At 42.9% G+C, this 17350-nt stretch overlaps 2 protein-coding genes across 14 annotated transcripts in view; one reads left to right on the top strand and one right to left on the bottom strand.

Moving 5' to 3' along the window:
* The window catches only part of SEPTIN2 (septin 2), a 38064-nt gene extending 21192 nt beyond the window's left edge, over positions 1-16872 (bottom strand). The window contains exons 1-4 of one of the 6 annotated variants that reach the window (XM_063712415.1): positions 16272-16358; positions 14648-14748; positions 8107-8132; positions 6226-6346 (exon numbers count right to left, since the gene is read on the bottom strand). In XM_063712415.1, coding sequence (XP_063568485.1) covers positions 6226-6346; positions 8107-8115 — 130 coding nt within the window. In that variant the 5' untranslated portion in view covers positions 8116-8132; positions 14648-14748; positions 16272-16358. 6 annotated transcript variants of the gene reach the window in all.
* The window catches only part of HDLBP (high density lipoprotein binding protein), an 86495-nt gene continuing 85572 nt past the window's right edge, over positions 16428-17350 (top strand). For 2 of the 8 annotated variants that reach the window (XM_063712573.1, XM_063712570.1), the window contains exon 1: positions 16508-16690. The gene's annotated coding sequence lies outside the window, so the exon portion shown is untranslated. 8 annotated transcript variants of the gene reach the window in all.

Here is a 17350-nt window from a genome sequence, read left to right as displayed (position 1 = left end):
CAGTTGTTTCACATCCTTGCTGACACCTGGAGTGCCTGCCTCTTAGTGGCTGGGTAGTGGCATCTCGTGGTTTCAATGTGTATTCCCGACCACCAAAGATGTAGACATCTTTATGTGGGTTTACTGGCTGTTTATCTTCCTTAGTGAAATGTCTATTCAAATCTTTTGCCCCCTCTTTGTAAGTGGGTCATTTGTCTTACTGATCAGTACAATATTTTTATATATTCTGGACACATATCCTTTGTCAGATATGGTACTATGAATACTTTCTGAGTTCCTCACATTTTATTTTCCTATTAACGTCTTTTCAAGGCGAACTTTTAATAATGCACAATTGTTTTTATAATTTCTATTCTTCATGTCCTAAGAAATCTGCTTACTACAAAGTCATAAAATTTTTTTTGCCCATTTTCTTGTAGAATTTTTATAGCTTTACATTTAAATCTACTATAATTTCAGGTTAATTGTGATATACGGTGTGAAGCAGGAGTTGAAGTTCATTTTTTCACACATAATCATCTAGTTGTTACAGACTATAAAAAGACTAACCTTGCCCCCATTGAATCAACTTGGCTTTTTTCTCAAAAAAAAAAAAACAACAAAAAAATTGAACTTATTATATTGATGGTTCTACTTCTTGGCTGTTGCTCTGTTCAGTAGATCTGTGTATCTACCCTTACCACACTGTCTTGATTACTGCTGTTAAGTCTTGAAATCAGAGACTGTAATCCTCCAACTCTGCTCTTTTTCTAAACTGTTTTAGTCTGTTCTAGGCCCTCTACATTTACATTTAAACTTCAGAATCAGCTTGTTAATTTTCATTTCTGAAAGTTGGGGCTGGACGCTGTGGCTCATGCCAGTAGTACTCCTTGTACTTTGGGAGGCTGAGAAGAGTGGATCACTTCAGGCTAGGAGTTTAAGACCAGCCTGGCCAACATGACAAAATGCCATTTCTACTAAAAATACAAAAATTAGATGGGCGTGGTGGCACATGCCTGTAGTCCCAGCTACTTGGGGAGGCTGAGAAACGAGAATCACTTAAACCTGGGAGGTGGAGGTTGCCAAAATCATACCATTGCACTCTAGCCTGGATGACAGAGCAAGACTGTCTCAGAAAAAATATGGGACGATTTGGGGGAGAAAGGGCATAGTTCCAATCCACAAATGGGGCAGATCTTACAACTTTAGATTTTAATTTCTCTCAGCACTGTTTTGTAGTTTTCAGTGTATAGGTCTTGCACATTTTTTAAAATTTATCTCTAAACAATATTTTTTGTGACTGTTAAGTGGTACTGTCTTAAAATTATTAATACTCTCGTTTGTGGTTTTTTTTTTTTTTTTTTTTTTTGAGACTGAGTCTCGCTCTGTCATGCAGGCTGGAGTGCGGTGGCATGACCTCGGCTCACTGAAACCCCTGCTCCCGGATTCAAGCGATTCTCCCGCCTCAGCCTCCAGCATAGCTGAAATTACAGGCACCCACCATCATGGCCGGCTAATTTCAGTACTTTACAAAAGTACTAAAGAGATGAAGTTTTACCATGTTGAGGGGGCTGGTCTTAAAACTCCTGACCTCAGGTGATCTGCCAGCCTCCGACTCCCAAAGTGCTGGGATTACAGATGTGAGCCACTGCACTCAGCCTAATTTCTTATCTTTAGTGGGTCCTGGATTTTTACAAATTCGTTTTTTAGCTAACATCATCTTCCTCCTTGATAACTACACTGAATGACAATGACTTTGAATGTTGCATCATGTATTTCTGAGATAAACTCCATTTGTTTAGTCGGTCCTAATTTGAAAATGAGAATTTGTCCCAATGGGATTGATACATTACAGAATAGCAGCGTAATACGAATTTCATATTTGCCTATTATATATGATCTCATTGGTGAGAAACTAGGTGAATACAGAAGACTGTGTTTAATTCTGCATCCAACGAATCAAACCACTTGGGGATATTCCCAACACACACCCCTAAATATCTATCAGCTATCTTTCTTCACTGCCTGTTATAAGCCACACCCATGTGCACCTAGTGTTACGACTTTCCAACTTCAGAAAATCCTCCTTCCACAGCTACACAAAAGCGCACAAGTTGCAACCCTCCTGATGTCCACTTGCCCAAACAAACCTCAGGGCTTCTATGGTGCAGTAATTATTTTTTAACCATTTACATGTGGCCCGGTATAATTGCTATGTTCCTATCTTTTTTCCCACCGTGTCACTGATGAAGGTTCTTAGTATTGTGTCCCTATTTTCTCCGTAAGCCCTGTGGTGTTTATTCATCATGCTGTATGGCATGGTGATTTTTTTTTAGAAACACACGGGTTGCATCATAGCAGAACTCAGTGCATTGTCTTTTTATTTAGATATACTGCTGGACTTGGTAAGATTTAATTAAGATGTCCACGTCTAGCTTGTGTATATGTAAAAAGTAAAGTAGAGGCTCCTCTTTAAAGACTTTCCTCCCCGTCTAATTAGGAATAAATACTAACTTCTCTTAGAAGCAAAATTTATTCAAAGACCTGTACTAACATTCTTAAATATCTGCTAGCTGTAATGAGGAAATCAATGTACTTTATGTTCTTAGCTCCCACAATTCAGCCTAAATATTTGCCCTGGCATGCTTATGCTGGTCCAAGCAAGCATTAGGTCATAGCCTGTTGCTCTTCCTTATTCGAAGGTGATTTTACCTTTCTCAACATTCCTCCTTCCTTTGTTCTCCTCTGCCTTTGCCTCTTTTAAGAAGTTCTAAGTTGCTAGCCAATCAGGACAAATACAGAATGTGAGGTCCCGTTCCAGCCAATGGAAACCAGACACAGCAGTAAGGTAGACGCATCAGGTTATAAATGACTCAGGTTATAAATGATCCTCTTTGTTTGGTGTACTCTCTTGACAAAACTGCTGGCGAGTGTACCCTTTCTGTAGAAAGTAAAAATGGCCATGCTGAGGAAACTGAATTTATGTTCAAGTGCTATTTCTTTACAGCACCGAGGAACAAGCATTTCTAACATATACTAGTCTGTAGTTTTCTTGTCATTTGTAATAGGATAATGCTGGCTTAATAAAATAGGCTGGTAGGTGTTTCCTACTCATCTATTTCGTGAAGAAGTCTGTGTAAGATTTACATTAATCCCAGCACTTAGAGAGCCCGAGGCAGGCGGATCACGAAGTCAGGAAATCAAGACCACCATGGCTAACACGGTGAAACCCCGTCTCTATTAAAAATACAAAAACAAAATTAGCCGGGTGTAGTGGTGGGCGCCTGTAATCTTAGCTACTTGGGAGGCTGAGGCGGGAGAATGGCGGGAACCTGGGAGGTGGAGCTTGCAGTGAGCTGAGATCGCGCCACTGCACTCCAGCCTGGGCGACAGAGTGAGGCTCCATCTCAAAAAAAAAAAAAAGATTTACATTACTTCTACTCCCTGCCACATACACCTTTTCTCATTTTTAAATCTCTACCTTTTTTTTTTTTTTTTTTGTGAGACAGAAAAAAACAAGAGCCTGGGCTCTTATTGCCCAGGCTGGAGTGCAATGGCGCGATCTCGGCTCACCGCAACCTCCACCTCCCAGGTTCAAGTGATTCTCCTGCCTCAGCCTTCCAAGTAGCTAGGATTACAGGCCTGCGCCACCACACCCAGCTAATTTTGTATTTTTACTAGAGATGAGGTTTCTCCACGTTGGTCAGGCTGGTCTCAAACTTCCCACCTCAGGTGACCCACCCACCTAGCCTCCTAACGTGCTGGGATTACAGGCGTGAACCACCATGTTTTGAGATGGAGTTTCTCTCGTTTCCCTGGCTGGAGTGCAATGATGGGATCTCGGTTCACTGCAACCTCCACCTCCTAGGTTCAAGCGATTCTCCGGCCTCAGCCTCCCGAGTAGCTGGGATTACAGGCATGTGCTAACATGCCCAACTAATTTAGTATTTTTTTTTTTTAGTAAAGGCGGGATTTCTCCATGTTGGTCAGGCTGGTCTTGAACTCCCAACCTCAGGTGATCTGCCTACCTCAGCCTCCCAAGATGCTGTGATTACAGGCAGAAGCCACCGCGCCCAGCCAATTTCTACTTAATTTTATTTTTTGAGACGGAGTCTTGCTCTGTCGCCAGACTAAAGTGCTGCGGTGCAATCTCGGCTCAGTGCAACCTCTGCCTCCCTGGTTCAAGTGATACTCCTGACCTCAGCCTCCCAAGTAGCTGGGTCGTCACAGGCATGCACCACCACACCCAGATTTTTGTATTTTTAGTAGAGATGGGGTTTTGCCATGTTGGCCAGGCTGGTCTCAAACTCCTGACCTCAAGTAATCCGCCCGTTTTGGCCTCCCAGAGTGCTGGGATTACAGGCATGAGCCATCACACCCGACCAGTTACATTATTCCTAATGACAATTCAGTGGTCACTCCTCTTATCTTCAATCCCCTGTATGTAATAAATTTCTTTGTTCTGGCTACTTTTTTCTTTTCTTGAGACAGGGTCTCACTCTGTCACCCAGGCTGGAGTGCAGTGGCATGATCACAGCTCACCACAGGCTTGATGTCTCAGGCTGAGGTGATCCTCCCTGCCTCAGCCTCTCAAGTAGCTGTGACTACAGGCATCCCCCACCAAGGCTGGCTAATTTTTTAATCTTTTGTACAGACAGTGTTTCACCATGTTGCTCTTGAACTGGTCTTGAACTCCTGGGCTGAAGTGATCCACCCATCTTGGCCTCCCAAAGTGCTAGGATTACAGGCATGAGCCACCACACCAGGCCTGTTCTGGCTACTTTTAAAGACCTTTCTGTTTATCTATGGTCTATTTGCTTATTACATGCTCTTCTCTATTATTTCTTCCGCTTGTTGTTTCATCAGTAGTTTCTGGAAGCGTGTTATGATGCATCCTGGTGTAGTTTTCTTTATATTTATTTTGCCTGGTATTTGTCGAGCTTCTTGGATTTGTGCATTTATAACTTTGCTGAAAATTGGACAATTCCCAGGCATTTTTTCATGATTTTTTTTTGCTTTCCTGTCTTCTCTGTGAATATAATCCATATATTAGACTGTTTACAGTGTACCAAAGGACACTGAGGGCACATTCAATTTCTTTTTTTTTTCCAGCTTTTCCCTTACTGTGCTTCTACTGTCCTGTTTCTCCTGTAGTGTATAATGTGCTGTCAGGCTTATCGTGAAAATTTATTTCGGTTGTATTTTAATCTTTAGAAGTTCCACTTGGTTCTCTGTTGTATCTTTCCTTTATCTTATTATATTCATGCTTTCCTTTAAGTAACAGAGTTCTTCTTTGCCACTGAGATCCATTTCTATCATTTCTGGATCTGTTTCTATTGCCTTTTTCTCCTGATTATGTACAGTTTTTGTTTCTTTGATGCCACACAATTTTCTATTAGACATTAGATATTGTGAATGTTACACTGTAAATGCCTGGTGTTTTTTTTTTTTTTTTTTGAGACAAGGTTTCATTCTGTCACCCAGGCTTGAAGCTTGAGTGCAGTGGCATGATCTCAGCTTACTGCAGCCTCAACCTCCTGGGCTCGGGTGAGAGGAACTACAGGTACATGCCACCATGCCTGGCTGGTTTTCATATTTTCTGTAGAGACAGGGTTTCACCATGTTGCCCAGCCTGATCTTCAACTCCTGCCTGCCTCGGCCTCCCAAAGCGCTAAGATTACAGGTGTGAGCCACCATGCCTGGCCTGGAGGATATTTCTGAAATGGGTCACTTACACAGCCATTGGCAGGCCTTGGTTCCTTACTTGGTGGGCTTCCCTGTAAGGCTGCTTGAGTGTTCTCTTGACATGACAGCTGGCTTCCTCCAGAGTGAGTAATTTGAGAAGAGGCAAGGTAGGGGGCCACAATGCCTTTTATGACCTAGTCTTAGAAAATGACACACTTTCATCTCCACAATGTCCTACTGGCTATACAAGTAAAACCCTACTCAATGCAGGAAGGGACCAGAAAGTTGTGAACACCAGGAGATAAGAATCACTGGGGGCCATCTGGAGCCTAGCTGACACAATGAGTAAACTTTCACTCCATATAAATAAGCAAGTGACAGAAAAATAATTTTGCTTCTGAGAAAAATTTTCTAATGAATATACATATATTTGTTCAAATTCTCAAGTTATTTGACTCTGCCAAATTTTCCTCTTACTTTATAGGTCACGTTATCATACTCCAGAGATTGGAAAGGGGAGATTTTTTTTAGTAAGTTGGAGACTATAGATTAATTTCTTACCGACCACCATCAGTGTGAACTCAAAACCTTTTTTCACTGATTTTCGGTGAACTTGATTGGGGAGATTTGCAAATCCAACATAGCCAGGTGTTTCTGGATTTATAAACTGAGTTGGCTGTTGCTAAATAAGATTAAAAAACAAACAAACTAATAAACACCTTAGTAGTTGCTTTTAAAATATAATCAGTTAGATGTGAAACAAACATAGGTTATCAGTTTTCACAAATTTTTAAAAAAGTATAGATAAACACGTCCAGAAAGTCATACTTCTATCAGAAAACCAGTAGTATTCAACTAGGAGCATTAAAAAAAAAAATTATCTACTATAACTCCTTAGTTATATGCTGACTGAAAATTAACATTTTGTTAATCAGTATTCTGTTTAGGAATTTAACAATACATAGAAGATACATGCTTAATACATCTTAATGCAATTTCAAATTTCGACTTGAGAGACTATGGAGTTCCAGGAAAATCAGTCAAGCTTACAAAGTACTGCTACAGCTGACAGTACTTTGAATGAATGGTTTCATTCAACAATCTTGGCTAAAGAATAGCTTCCCCCAGGTATTAGGTGCAATGCATTTCTGAAAAGTATCCAGGAAAAAAGCATCTCTCTTGCTGTGCTTCTAGCTGTATAGAACAGAGTTTCACCGAGGCTGAGGCAGGCAAATTAGGGGTGGGACGTTGAGTATCTAGTGTCAAAGACAAGAAAGAAAAGACAGAATGAGAAGATCATAGCTGACTACACTGAAGCATCAATATTCCTTGATAGAAGGGTATCTGATGAGAGAGAGGACAGAGATATGAGAAGGCAAGAATAGGAGAAGTAACCAGAATCTAGACAGTGGTATACTGAAAATGAGAAGAAATTTAAAAAATCAATTTATTAATTGAAAAAGGCAAGATATAAAATAGTATTTCCTTTAGGATTACATTTTGTAAATGTATAGTCAAATGTACACACAGGTGAAAAAGAATATATGTAACATATTAACAACAGTGGTTATTTCTGAGTGGTGAAATAATTTCTTTTTTTTTTTGCTTATCTGTGTTCCACGCTAACACTGGTATAAAATGCAAAAACTGGCATGATGATTTTGCATTGGATAGTAATGAACACCCATAGGATTCAAAGATTTAAAAAACCAGAGAAATAATAATCTTGCAATGTTAACCACAAGTTCTGCTTTTCTCAGCATATGTTCTTTAGAACTAATTTATCTCTGAACTAACTTGCAAGGGCTGATTTAAACCAATTTATCAAGTCTAAGAGCGCCATCAATTTCATAATAATAAATTATCAGAATTCTAAATTATCTGGTCTGCTGGGAATGAACTAAGGGGGCTAAAAGGACTGTTACTGATGTGTGTAGAGAAAAGAAAGTAGAAGCCTGAAAAAAGAGAAAGCTCCAAGCTTTTAAGATGACAATTAGGCCAGGCACGGTGGCTCACGCCTGTAATCCCAACACTTCGGGAGGCCAAAGCGGGCGGATCACGAGGTCAACAGATCAAGACCATCCTGGCCAACATGGTGAAACCCCGAATTTACTAAAATACAAAAAATTAGCCAGCATGGTGGCACACATCTGCAGTCCCAGCTACTCCGGAGGCTGAGCCAGGGGAATCGCTTGAACGTGGGAGGCAGAAGTTGCAGTGAGCTGAAATCATGCCACTGCACTCCAGCCTGGTGACAGAGCAAGACTCCCGTCTCAAAAAAAAAAAAAAAAAAAAGACAACTAAATTAGAACTCTTTGTCTTAATGAATCAAATACATCAGTTGTATTAAAAATAATGAATCGTATAAATCCCGACTGTCAACAGTCTGAAAACATAAAGCAATTTCTCCTTATGCTGTAGATACATGAAGTATGATCTTACCTTAGACATCTTTTGTGAAGCTTCGTCTGTTAAAAAAAAAAAACACACAGACACACATAAACGCACATACATAGTATGTATGTATACGCACGTATATTTAACAGCGTGAACTGACCTGAAAAAGACTTACACATACATAGGCAATGTAAAAAGAAAACACAATTTCAGGACCTTCCAAATTTATTAGGCCAAAGGGAAAAGTTAAGCACTGACAGCTGGCTCATGTAATATCACTACTTTTATTCTTTCTGACTTCTGTGTTTAGATGTATACATTAACCAGACTCCCTACTCTTTATTCAAAACTAGACTCAATGACTGGGAGATGAGAGATCCTTATGACTGTTACTTCTTTACGAAAGGAAGTTAAACAGATCCCTTGAAGTGTAATCAATAGTAGCCAATCAAATTTGTATCTTTAAATGAGCCTTAGTTCAGAAAATGTTGTAATTCTGTTTGGCACCTCCATTTTGCCTATATAAACAATCCTCATTTTTCCCCACCCTGGGAGCACTAATCACCATTCTTTGGTGTAGCTCAGCTTACACTCTGTACTTAAATGAATTATTTTAACTGAATCAGGAGCCTTTTGATTATTTTAGGTGACAGCACCTCAATTACTTCAAATACTTCCCTAGGAATAAGACAAGCATCTATCATTACAAAGGTAAATTCGATTAAAAAAATTAGGCCAGGCGTGATGCTCATGCCTGTAATTCCAGCACTTTGGGAGGCCGAGGTAGGCGGACCACTTGAGGTCAGGAGTTCAAGACCAGCCTGGCCAACATGGTGAAACCCCATCTCTACTAAAAATACTGATTCAGCCAGGCGTGGCGGCACGTGCCTGTGATCCCAGCTACTCAGAAGGCTGAGACAGGAGAATCGCTTGAACCTGGGAGGCGGAGGTTGCAGTGAGCCGAGATCATGCCACTGCACTCCAACCTGGGCGACAGAGTGAGACTCCATTAAAGAAAAAAAAAAAAAATTAGATAGTGGCTGGGTGCAGTGGCTCATGCCTGTAATCCCAGCAGTTTGGGAAGCAGAGGCAGGACTGCTGGAAGCCAAAAATTCAACACCAGTCTGGGCAACATAGCAAAACCCTATCTCTACAAAAAATTAAAAAATTTAAAAAATTTTTAAGTTGATAAAAGCAACTGCATATGTGTATACGTACGCACATATTCCATATTTTCAATAATATTCAAATTTTTCTTCAGTACTGATTGTATGTTAGACACTAGGGACACAAACGGGATACACACGGATACATACTTCCCTGACCTCTGGAATTACGTCATTTCCCCTCTCTCTTTGAAACCTTTCAAGGAATAAGGGACGTCATTACATAGAGCACTGTAACCTGAACATGTCTGCCACCCACTGGAGTTTCCTAGAGCTACCTGAGAACTAGATTTTGACACTGGGGTACAGGGAGCAATGTGAACTACATTTATGAGGAAAAGAAATAGCACTGAAGGCATCTGAGCGTTTGAAAAATATGACAATAGTTTTACAGATATGTGGAATTTTTTTTCTTTTTTTTTTTTTTTGAGATGGAGTCTCGCATTGTCTCCCAGGCTGGAGTACAGTGGGTGATCTCAGCTCACTGCAACCTCCGCCTCCTGGGTTCACGTCCTTCTCCTGCCTCAGCCTCCCGAGTAGCTGGGACTACAGGCGCCCGCCACCATGCCCAGCTAATTTTTTTTTTTTAATTTTTAGTGGAGATGGGGTTTTACCACGTTACCCAGGATGGTCTCGATCTCCTGACCTCGTGATCTGCCCGCCTCAGCCTCCCAAAGTGCTGGGATTACAGGCGTGAGCCACTGCGCCCAGCCAGAGATATGTGGAATTTTTATACAAATTTTAGAAACCCTGAAGCTTTGGAAAGCATGGAGTCTGTTGGCTAATCTTCAGTAACAACTCCAAGAAAGATGACTGCTGTCAAATTTTGTTCCCTCTGGAGCTTAGAAACTTATTAAAAAGCTTCTCTCACTTTGCCTCTCGATTCCCCTCCCCTAAATCTTAACTTCCTGAATACCGTGTCCTGTGTTTCTCCCTTTTGACTGGAGATGTTCCCAGCTACCTTGGAAGAAATGACATCCCTGCATCCCCAATGTTATTTGGCTTGGTTAACCAAGGGCAGTAAGGTTCAAGAGCCTTTAACTTCAGCAAAACCTAAGAATCGAGAGCAAGTGTGAGTGTGGAGGAGCAGAACTTCCTAAAGGGAAAGAGAAGGGTCAGATGTAATACAGACAGTTTTGGCAGAAGGAGTGGGCATCTTGCTTTCAAATATATAGAGGTAACTATCTGATTATGAAAGTAAAAAAAAATGGTAATCATTAAAGAAAACAACGAGAACTTCCAAATTAAGAGAAAAATATGGAGGAAACAGCAACTTCATCAAACCAGCAAAAATATGGAAAAGGAACAAGAAGAAACAAAATCAGAAGTAATCCTAAATCAAGACAACGGGGACAAAATTCAAGAATATCAGTCATCAGTATAAATGTGAAATAACCAAATTCTCTGCTTAAAGGAGAAGACAGATTGGCCTGAAAAAACAAAAAACAAAACAAAACAAAACAAAAACCGTCCAGCTATAAGGTGTATGTTTAAAGCAAAAGGAACAAAGAGAGGCTGAAAATAAAGGGACAAGGTAAAAAATAGCAGGCTAGTGCAAACACGGAGGAGAGACAACACTACTATCAGCCAAGGTGGGAATTAAAGTAAAAATAAGCAGAGTAACAGGGATAACAAGTTATAATGATAAAAGAAACAATTTATAGGGAAGACATAATATTCGTAAGCCTGTATATTCAAATAATCACTGTAGATAAACACATAAAGCAAGGACTAGGAAAAATACAAAGTTAACTTAAAAAAAAAAAAAATTCAAGTGAGAAAATTTAATAGAGTTCTCTGAGAACCGGACAGATTCAGTAAACACAGTATGTGCAAGGACAGAGAAGAATTGAGTAATACAACAAATAAATCTGATTTAGCAGACATACAGAAAATTGAATCAATACCTTAAAAAATGTTTGAAGTCATGTAACTACCATTAAAAAAAGCCTAAGCAAAATTTGAAAAACATTTTTACAGTCAATGTTCTCAAATAATGATCTGCTTAAATTGGGTGGAAAAAGATGAAAAGTAACTCCCAGTAATTTGTTACATTACTGGATATCCCCAGGATCAAGGAGGGTAACAAAAGCAAAGCCACAAGCAATCTCTAGAAAGCAATGGAAGGAAGATAAAAGCAAAACTTACGAGATAAAACAGGAAATCAATAAAGAGAAAAAATGAATTATGAAGGGGGAAAAAGAAGGGTAAACAAATCCAAAAGCTGGTTTTCTTTTTATTTTTTGAGACGGAGTTTTGCTCTTGTTGCCCAGGCTGGAGTGCACTGGCGCGATCTCAGCTCACTACAACCTCTGCCTCCCGGATTCATGCAATTCTCCTGCCTCAGCCTCCGGAATAGCTGAGATTATAGGTGCCCGCCATCATGCCCAGCTAATTTTAGTATTTTTAGTAGAGATGGGGTCTCATCATGTCGGCCAGGTGAAACTTCCTGACCTCAGGTGATCTACCCACCCTGGTTTCCCAAAGTGCTGGGATTACAGGCGTGAGCCACTGTGCCCGGCCGCAAAAGCTGGTTTTCTAAAACAAATTCCTCACAAGCCCAATTCAGGAAAAAATAGCAAATATAGAAAAGTAGCTAAAATAATGACAGAGGAGACTACATGTAGCAAAATGGCCCCAAATCTGAAAATGTAGAAAAAATGGGCACTGTAAATTACCAATACAGAACCAAAAACTGGAAAATCTGACTAAAACAAGTATCACTAAGCAGCTGATTAAAGACATACCAATGAAAAGGACCAAGACTTGACGTTAGAGTTGAACTCCATTTAACCTTGGACAAGACCAAAGTCATTTAACTATTCGAAGCCTCTACAGAGGAAAGGGAAAACAATTTGTTTTATGAAGACACCACAGTTTTAATAACAAACCCAGATGGAGACATAAGAAAGGAACAAAGGAATGAATGAACACCGTAGGTCAATCTCACTCACAAATATAAATGCAAAAATCCTGAATAAAATATTTGCTAGCAATTAGATTCCAGTAATGTATCAAAAGCATCTACCAATATTAATCCAACAACACAATATAGGGGAAAAAAAAATCATGCATTAATAGATGCTGATGAGGCATATAAAATTCAGCAACCAATCATAATGAAAACACTAAGTAAGAAAACTGCTGGCGGAGTGTGGTGGCTCATGCCTGTAATACCAGCACTTTGGGAAGCTGAGGCAGGAGGAGCGCTTGAGCTCAGGAGTTTAAGACCAGTCTGGACAACATGGTGAAACACTTTCTCTACAAAAAATACAAAAACATTAGCTGGGTGTGGTGGCGGGCACCTGTAGTCCCAGCTAAGTGGGAGACTGAGGTGGGAGGATCCCTTGAGCCCAGGAAGTGAAGGTTGTAGTGAGCCGAGATGGTGCTGCTGCACTCCAGCCTGGGTGACAGAATGAGACTGTCTCAAAGAAAGAAAAAAAGGAAAACTGCTTAAATCTAATTGAGGATATTTCTGAAAACCAAAGGCAAATGCTATTCTCTAAACAATAGTAAATTAAATCTATTTAAATTACAACCAATAATTAGGCAGGAATGTCCTTCCATAATTATTTTTAAGCACTTACATGGAAACTTTTACGTGAAGACCTATACAAAAAGCCAACAAAATTACCCACTTCAACAATCAGCAACTCAAGGTCAATAATGTTTCATCTATTTCCACAATCATCAATGCCACTGCCTGGATGATTATGAAGCAAATACGACATATAACATTTCATTTATATTCCACGGTACATATCTAAAAATAAGGGCTTCTAAAAATGACAAACCATTACCCATAGCTAGTTCTTTAATGCAATCAAATATCCAATCAGTATTTTCTCCATTCTCTCATTTTTTTCATGTGAATCAAGATCCAAGTAAGATCTAGATATTGCAATTTCACCATGACTATTTAATACTACCTCGGTGAGTTTACTGAATATAATGAAACAAGAAAATCAAAACAAAACACTTTTTTGCTGATTGGACTGAATACACAGAAAATACAAATACTCGGCTGGGTGCGGTAGCTCATGCCTGTAATCCCAGCACTTTAGGAGGCCAAGGTGGGCAGATCATGAGGTCAAGAGATCGAGACCATCCTGGCCAACATGGTGAAACCCTGTCTCTACCAAAAATACAAAAATTAGCCAGGTGGGGTGGCGCGTGCCTGTAGTCCCAGCTACCCGGGAGGCTGAGGCAGAATCGCTTGAACCCGGGAGGCGGAGGTTGCAGTGAGCTGAGATCGCACCACTGCACTCCAGCCTGGCAACAGAGCAAGACTTTGTCTCAAAAAAAAAAAAAGAAAGAAAATACAAATACTCTGGTTAAAAAAATTCTAGAATAAGATAATTTAGTAAGGTAGCTGAATATAAAATCTCAAGTAAGTCAAGTACCAGCAATGAATATTAAAGAATAGAAATGGGGGCACATCATTTACAATAGAATTTTTTAAAATCCAAACAAGTAGGGACCAAACTAGAAAACAGGTCCTACATAAATCAAATCATTTTTATTTTCCCCAAATTACTATATTATTTAGTCCATTTCTAACTGGAATCCCTAATGGTGTGGCTTTTTTCTTAAAGGATTGTATAAAATGAGCTTCAAGTTCACATGGAAAGATTAAATGCCAATGCTGAGGATAGAAAAGAGCAGGCACTTACCTTATCACCTATTACATGTATCTGATTTCAAACCCACACAGTGCAACATAGAAATACCATAGAGCACCTCTCCCGCACCTCCACAGAACCCCTCAGCCTCACTGAACCCTGTGCACACATATGGGAGAATGGAGAAACTATTTGTCTTAAAACTGACATTTCAACTTTGCTTTGACTTTACCAAGTTTCTCCTGCCATCTTTTTTTTTCCCTGTTGTTTTTTTTTTCTGAAACATAACTTGGATCCACAATGTTTTCTCTCATAATTTATTAACTAATGTGAAATGGAAGGTGAAAGAGAATAATGAACCTTTGAAGCACATGGTTTTCAGTGAGAAAGCCTTGATCCAGCAACACAAACTGCCAAGCACTGTGATTAACTTAAACACTGGGTGCAAATTGGATCAAAAATGTAGTCAAATGAAAATTCTATTTCTTCAGATCGTGTTTATTCCACATGCCAGAAGTTGTTTAAAGTTCTTCAATCTTGACCCACAGCTTATTTATTCCACAGAATACTCCCAATACATATAAAAAACCAATTTTCCCAAAACAAAAGATACAAGATGAACAACATCCTGCGATGTAGAACCCGGAAGGTCCATGATCTTATTCAAAGCATCTGGATTCTTTGGATTTGGGGAAGGTCCACGTTCAGTATAACCACATAACACTCCTAACAGGGACTGGGGCAGGGATAAGTGGCATATATGACCACTAACGGAACAGACTATACAAATGGCCTTACCTCACCTCTGCTGCCAAATGAGTTTTGGTGTCCCCTTTCCTCCAGACCAAAAAAAAAAAAAAAAAACCCACAACTTCTTCTTTCACAGCAGTTTCTGTATGCTGGTATTGGGGATAAAAAGGGGCCCTGAATTACATTTATGAATGATAGAGGGAAACCCTGGCCCCTTTCCCTAGGTCACCTTGCTAGTTTAAGAGCCAGTCAGAATGTAAATCTGACCTAATTAAAACGCTCTTGTTCTTTATTCCGGGATGTGGCACTGGTGCGAGAGATCAAGGTGGAAGTTGGGGAAGAAAAATCAGGACAACCTTTATAGCTAATGAGATCAATGCCAAGATTAGACATAACAGTACACATCATGAGTTAGGATGCTGGGTGGTGCAAAGAATCCATTAATGGGAGCTATGAAAAATCACTGATAACAATGAAGCTCAAACCAGAAGTATCAAGAACCAGCTTTCATGACCCCTAACGCAAAACGATTTTGAAACATTCAATATATCGGCAGGCACTGTGATTTAAGTCATTCAAAAAGTATTTGAGAACCTACTAGGTGCTAGACAACAACCGAGGCAATGGGTATGGGTGACAAGATGTGCCCTGCCACTCACAGTACCAATAGTCCAGTGGACAAATACCACCTGAACATCAGGCAAACACCTAAGCCTGTCTGGAGGAAATCTAATTTGGGCGGAATCCCACAAGCAGGGACTAGGTAAGGAGAAGGCAGTTAAGGTGGGAGGTAACCAGATTTAAGAGTTTGGGCAATGGCCAAAGGTGCAGAAGTTTGAACTACAAGAAGTTCAGTGTAGTTGGTTCATGTGTTTGCGTGGAGAGAGGACAAGGTCTGGTGGCACTGACAAGAATTAGACCGAAAAGGTAAAAAAAAAAAAGCAAGCCAGGTCTTGTCTGGGCCAGTAGGCCAGGTCACAGCTGGGACTCCACTGAGACCACGGAAGCCACAGGTCCGCTTCTCATCCTCGGGCCAACTCGGCGGCCTCCAACCCTATACCCTACCCCCTGCTGCCTGTCCGTGCCTCGCTGGTGCAGACCTTCGTCGCCTCTCCTCGCCGAAGGTACCCGCAGACAGGGCCTAGTCGCTCCCCACCTCGCTTATCCGCCGCATCAAGCCGATGGGCTTGGAGGTTTGGGGGCTGGCCAGTCCTCCACGCCTCCGGGAGGAAATGGCACCGTTAGAAAGACAAGATGGCCACACAAGCTCTAAGTGTTTTTCGGGCCTAAACCTGTATCCTCCCTTCAAGCACCAAACCTCCCGACCTCGACGGCACTCGACGCCCCGAGGCCCAGCATCGACAACCGTGCAGAGGAATTCCCGCAGGGTCAACAAGGGGTCACCGGAATCCCCACTCCCGCGCCCGGCCCTGCCCGTGTCGGAGCCACTGTCGCCGGCACTAGGACCGCCCGGGACGGCGGAGCCCACGATAAGGGCCGAAGAGCCTGGGCTCGGCCGCCCCTCCCCCACACCGCCCCGCCGGCACCCTAGAGCCAGCCGACCACCGCCCGAGGGTATGGGACGGGCGGGGCATCGCCCGCAGCTCCTCGGGAGGGCCGGCCTACAACTTGTGACCCCCGCCGCGGCGGGGTATACTGGCGAGACACTCACCCGCCAAAGAGCCCGAGAATAGGCGCCGACCGACCGCGCCGCGGACCCGCCCAGCGCCCGCGGTCCGCTCACACTACACCCCGCCCCGCCCCGCCCCTCCCCGCCCAGCGCGCAGGCGGATTGCGTCACCGCGTCACCCCGCCCCTTTGCCAACTCCTTCCTGGCTCAGTGCGGCCTGGCCTTCCTCCCCTCCCCCTTGCGGCCGGCTCCCGAGTGCGCAAGCCCAGACTCGTCCGCGTTGTCCGCCTCTGCGCAAGCGCCGTGCTCCTCCCACGGCAGTTGGCCATATAGAGGCTGGGGGTGGGGGGGGGAGGTCAAGCGTAGCCTCTTCTCCTTTACCAAGATGGCGGTTTGTCCCTGTTTCGCCACAGTTCCTACCTTATGAGCTCGGTTTTCTTATGCTTATAAGAGTGGAACAGGTAATGAGAATCTTCGCCTTGCGGTGGGTAACTGGAGTGGGGGGAAGGCCGTTTGTTAGAAGGAGATAGGTGCCCACTGAGGAGGAGAGAGGCGGTCGCGGGAGGGCAGGTGGTGGCGGGAGTGCGGAGCGATCACGGGGAGGGGGAGCCTTCGCCTCTGCTCCTGTCCTCCAAGAAGATGGCGGCAGCACCGAGCTGGGGCGCCGAGTATGACTGGGCGGGGGACGGCGAACGGCCGCGCGAAACTGGTCTAGCCCACCACCTCCGCCGTCTCAATGATCAGGGGGCCTCTCGGATTGGCTGGGCGCACGTCACGTGGGTCCGACGGGCCCTGCGCAGACCATCGAGTCGGGCGTCCCTCCCCGGGGACGTGGCCTTCCTGTGCCCGGGCTGGGGCCCGCCGCCCCGCGGGGGAGGGCGGAGCTGGCGCGGCCCCTAGCTTTCTCCTTCTGGTGTGGGGCCCGAGGTGAGACCTGGGGAGTGCTCCGCGAGCCCACGAGCAGCGACGTGGCTCGGGGACGGGAGGGTGCCGTGCCTGGCTGCGGCCTGAGCGGGATGGGTGCGGGCGGCTCCGGCCCGCGGGTTGTGCCCCGGCCCGGGGTGTCCTTTCTTCCCTCCCGCGTGGCCTGGAGGCACTGCAACTGTCCGAGACTCACGTCA

The sequence above is a fragment of the Pongo abelii genome, chromosome 11 (genome assembly GCF_028885655.2).
Source record: "Pongo abelii isolate AG06213 chromosome 11, NHGRI_mPonAbe1-v2.0_pri, whole genome shotgun sequence".
NCBI classification, from domain to species: domain Eukaryota; kingdom Metazoa; phylum Chordata; class Mammalia; order Primates; family Hominidae; genus Pongo; species Pongo abelii.
Note: the sequence above shows the minus strand (reverse complement) of the source record. Positions and strands in the feature narration are given on the sequence as shown.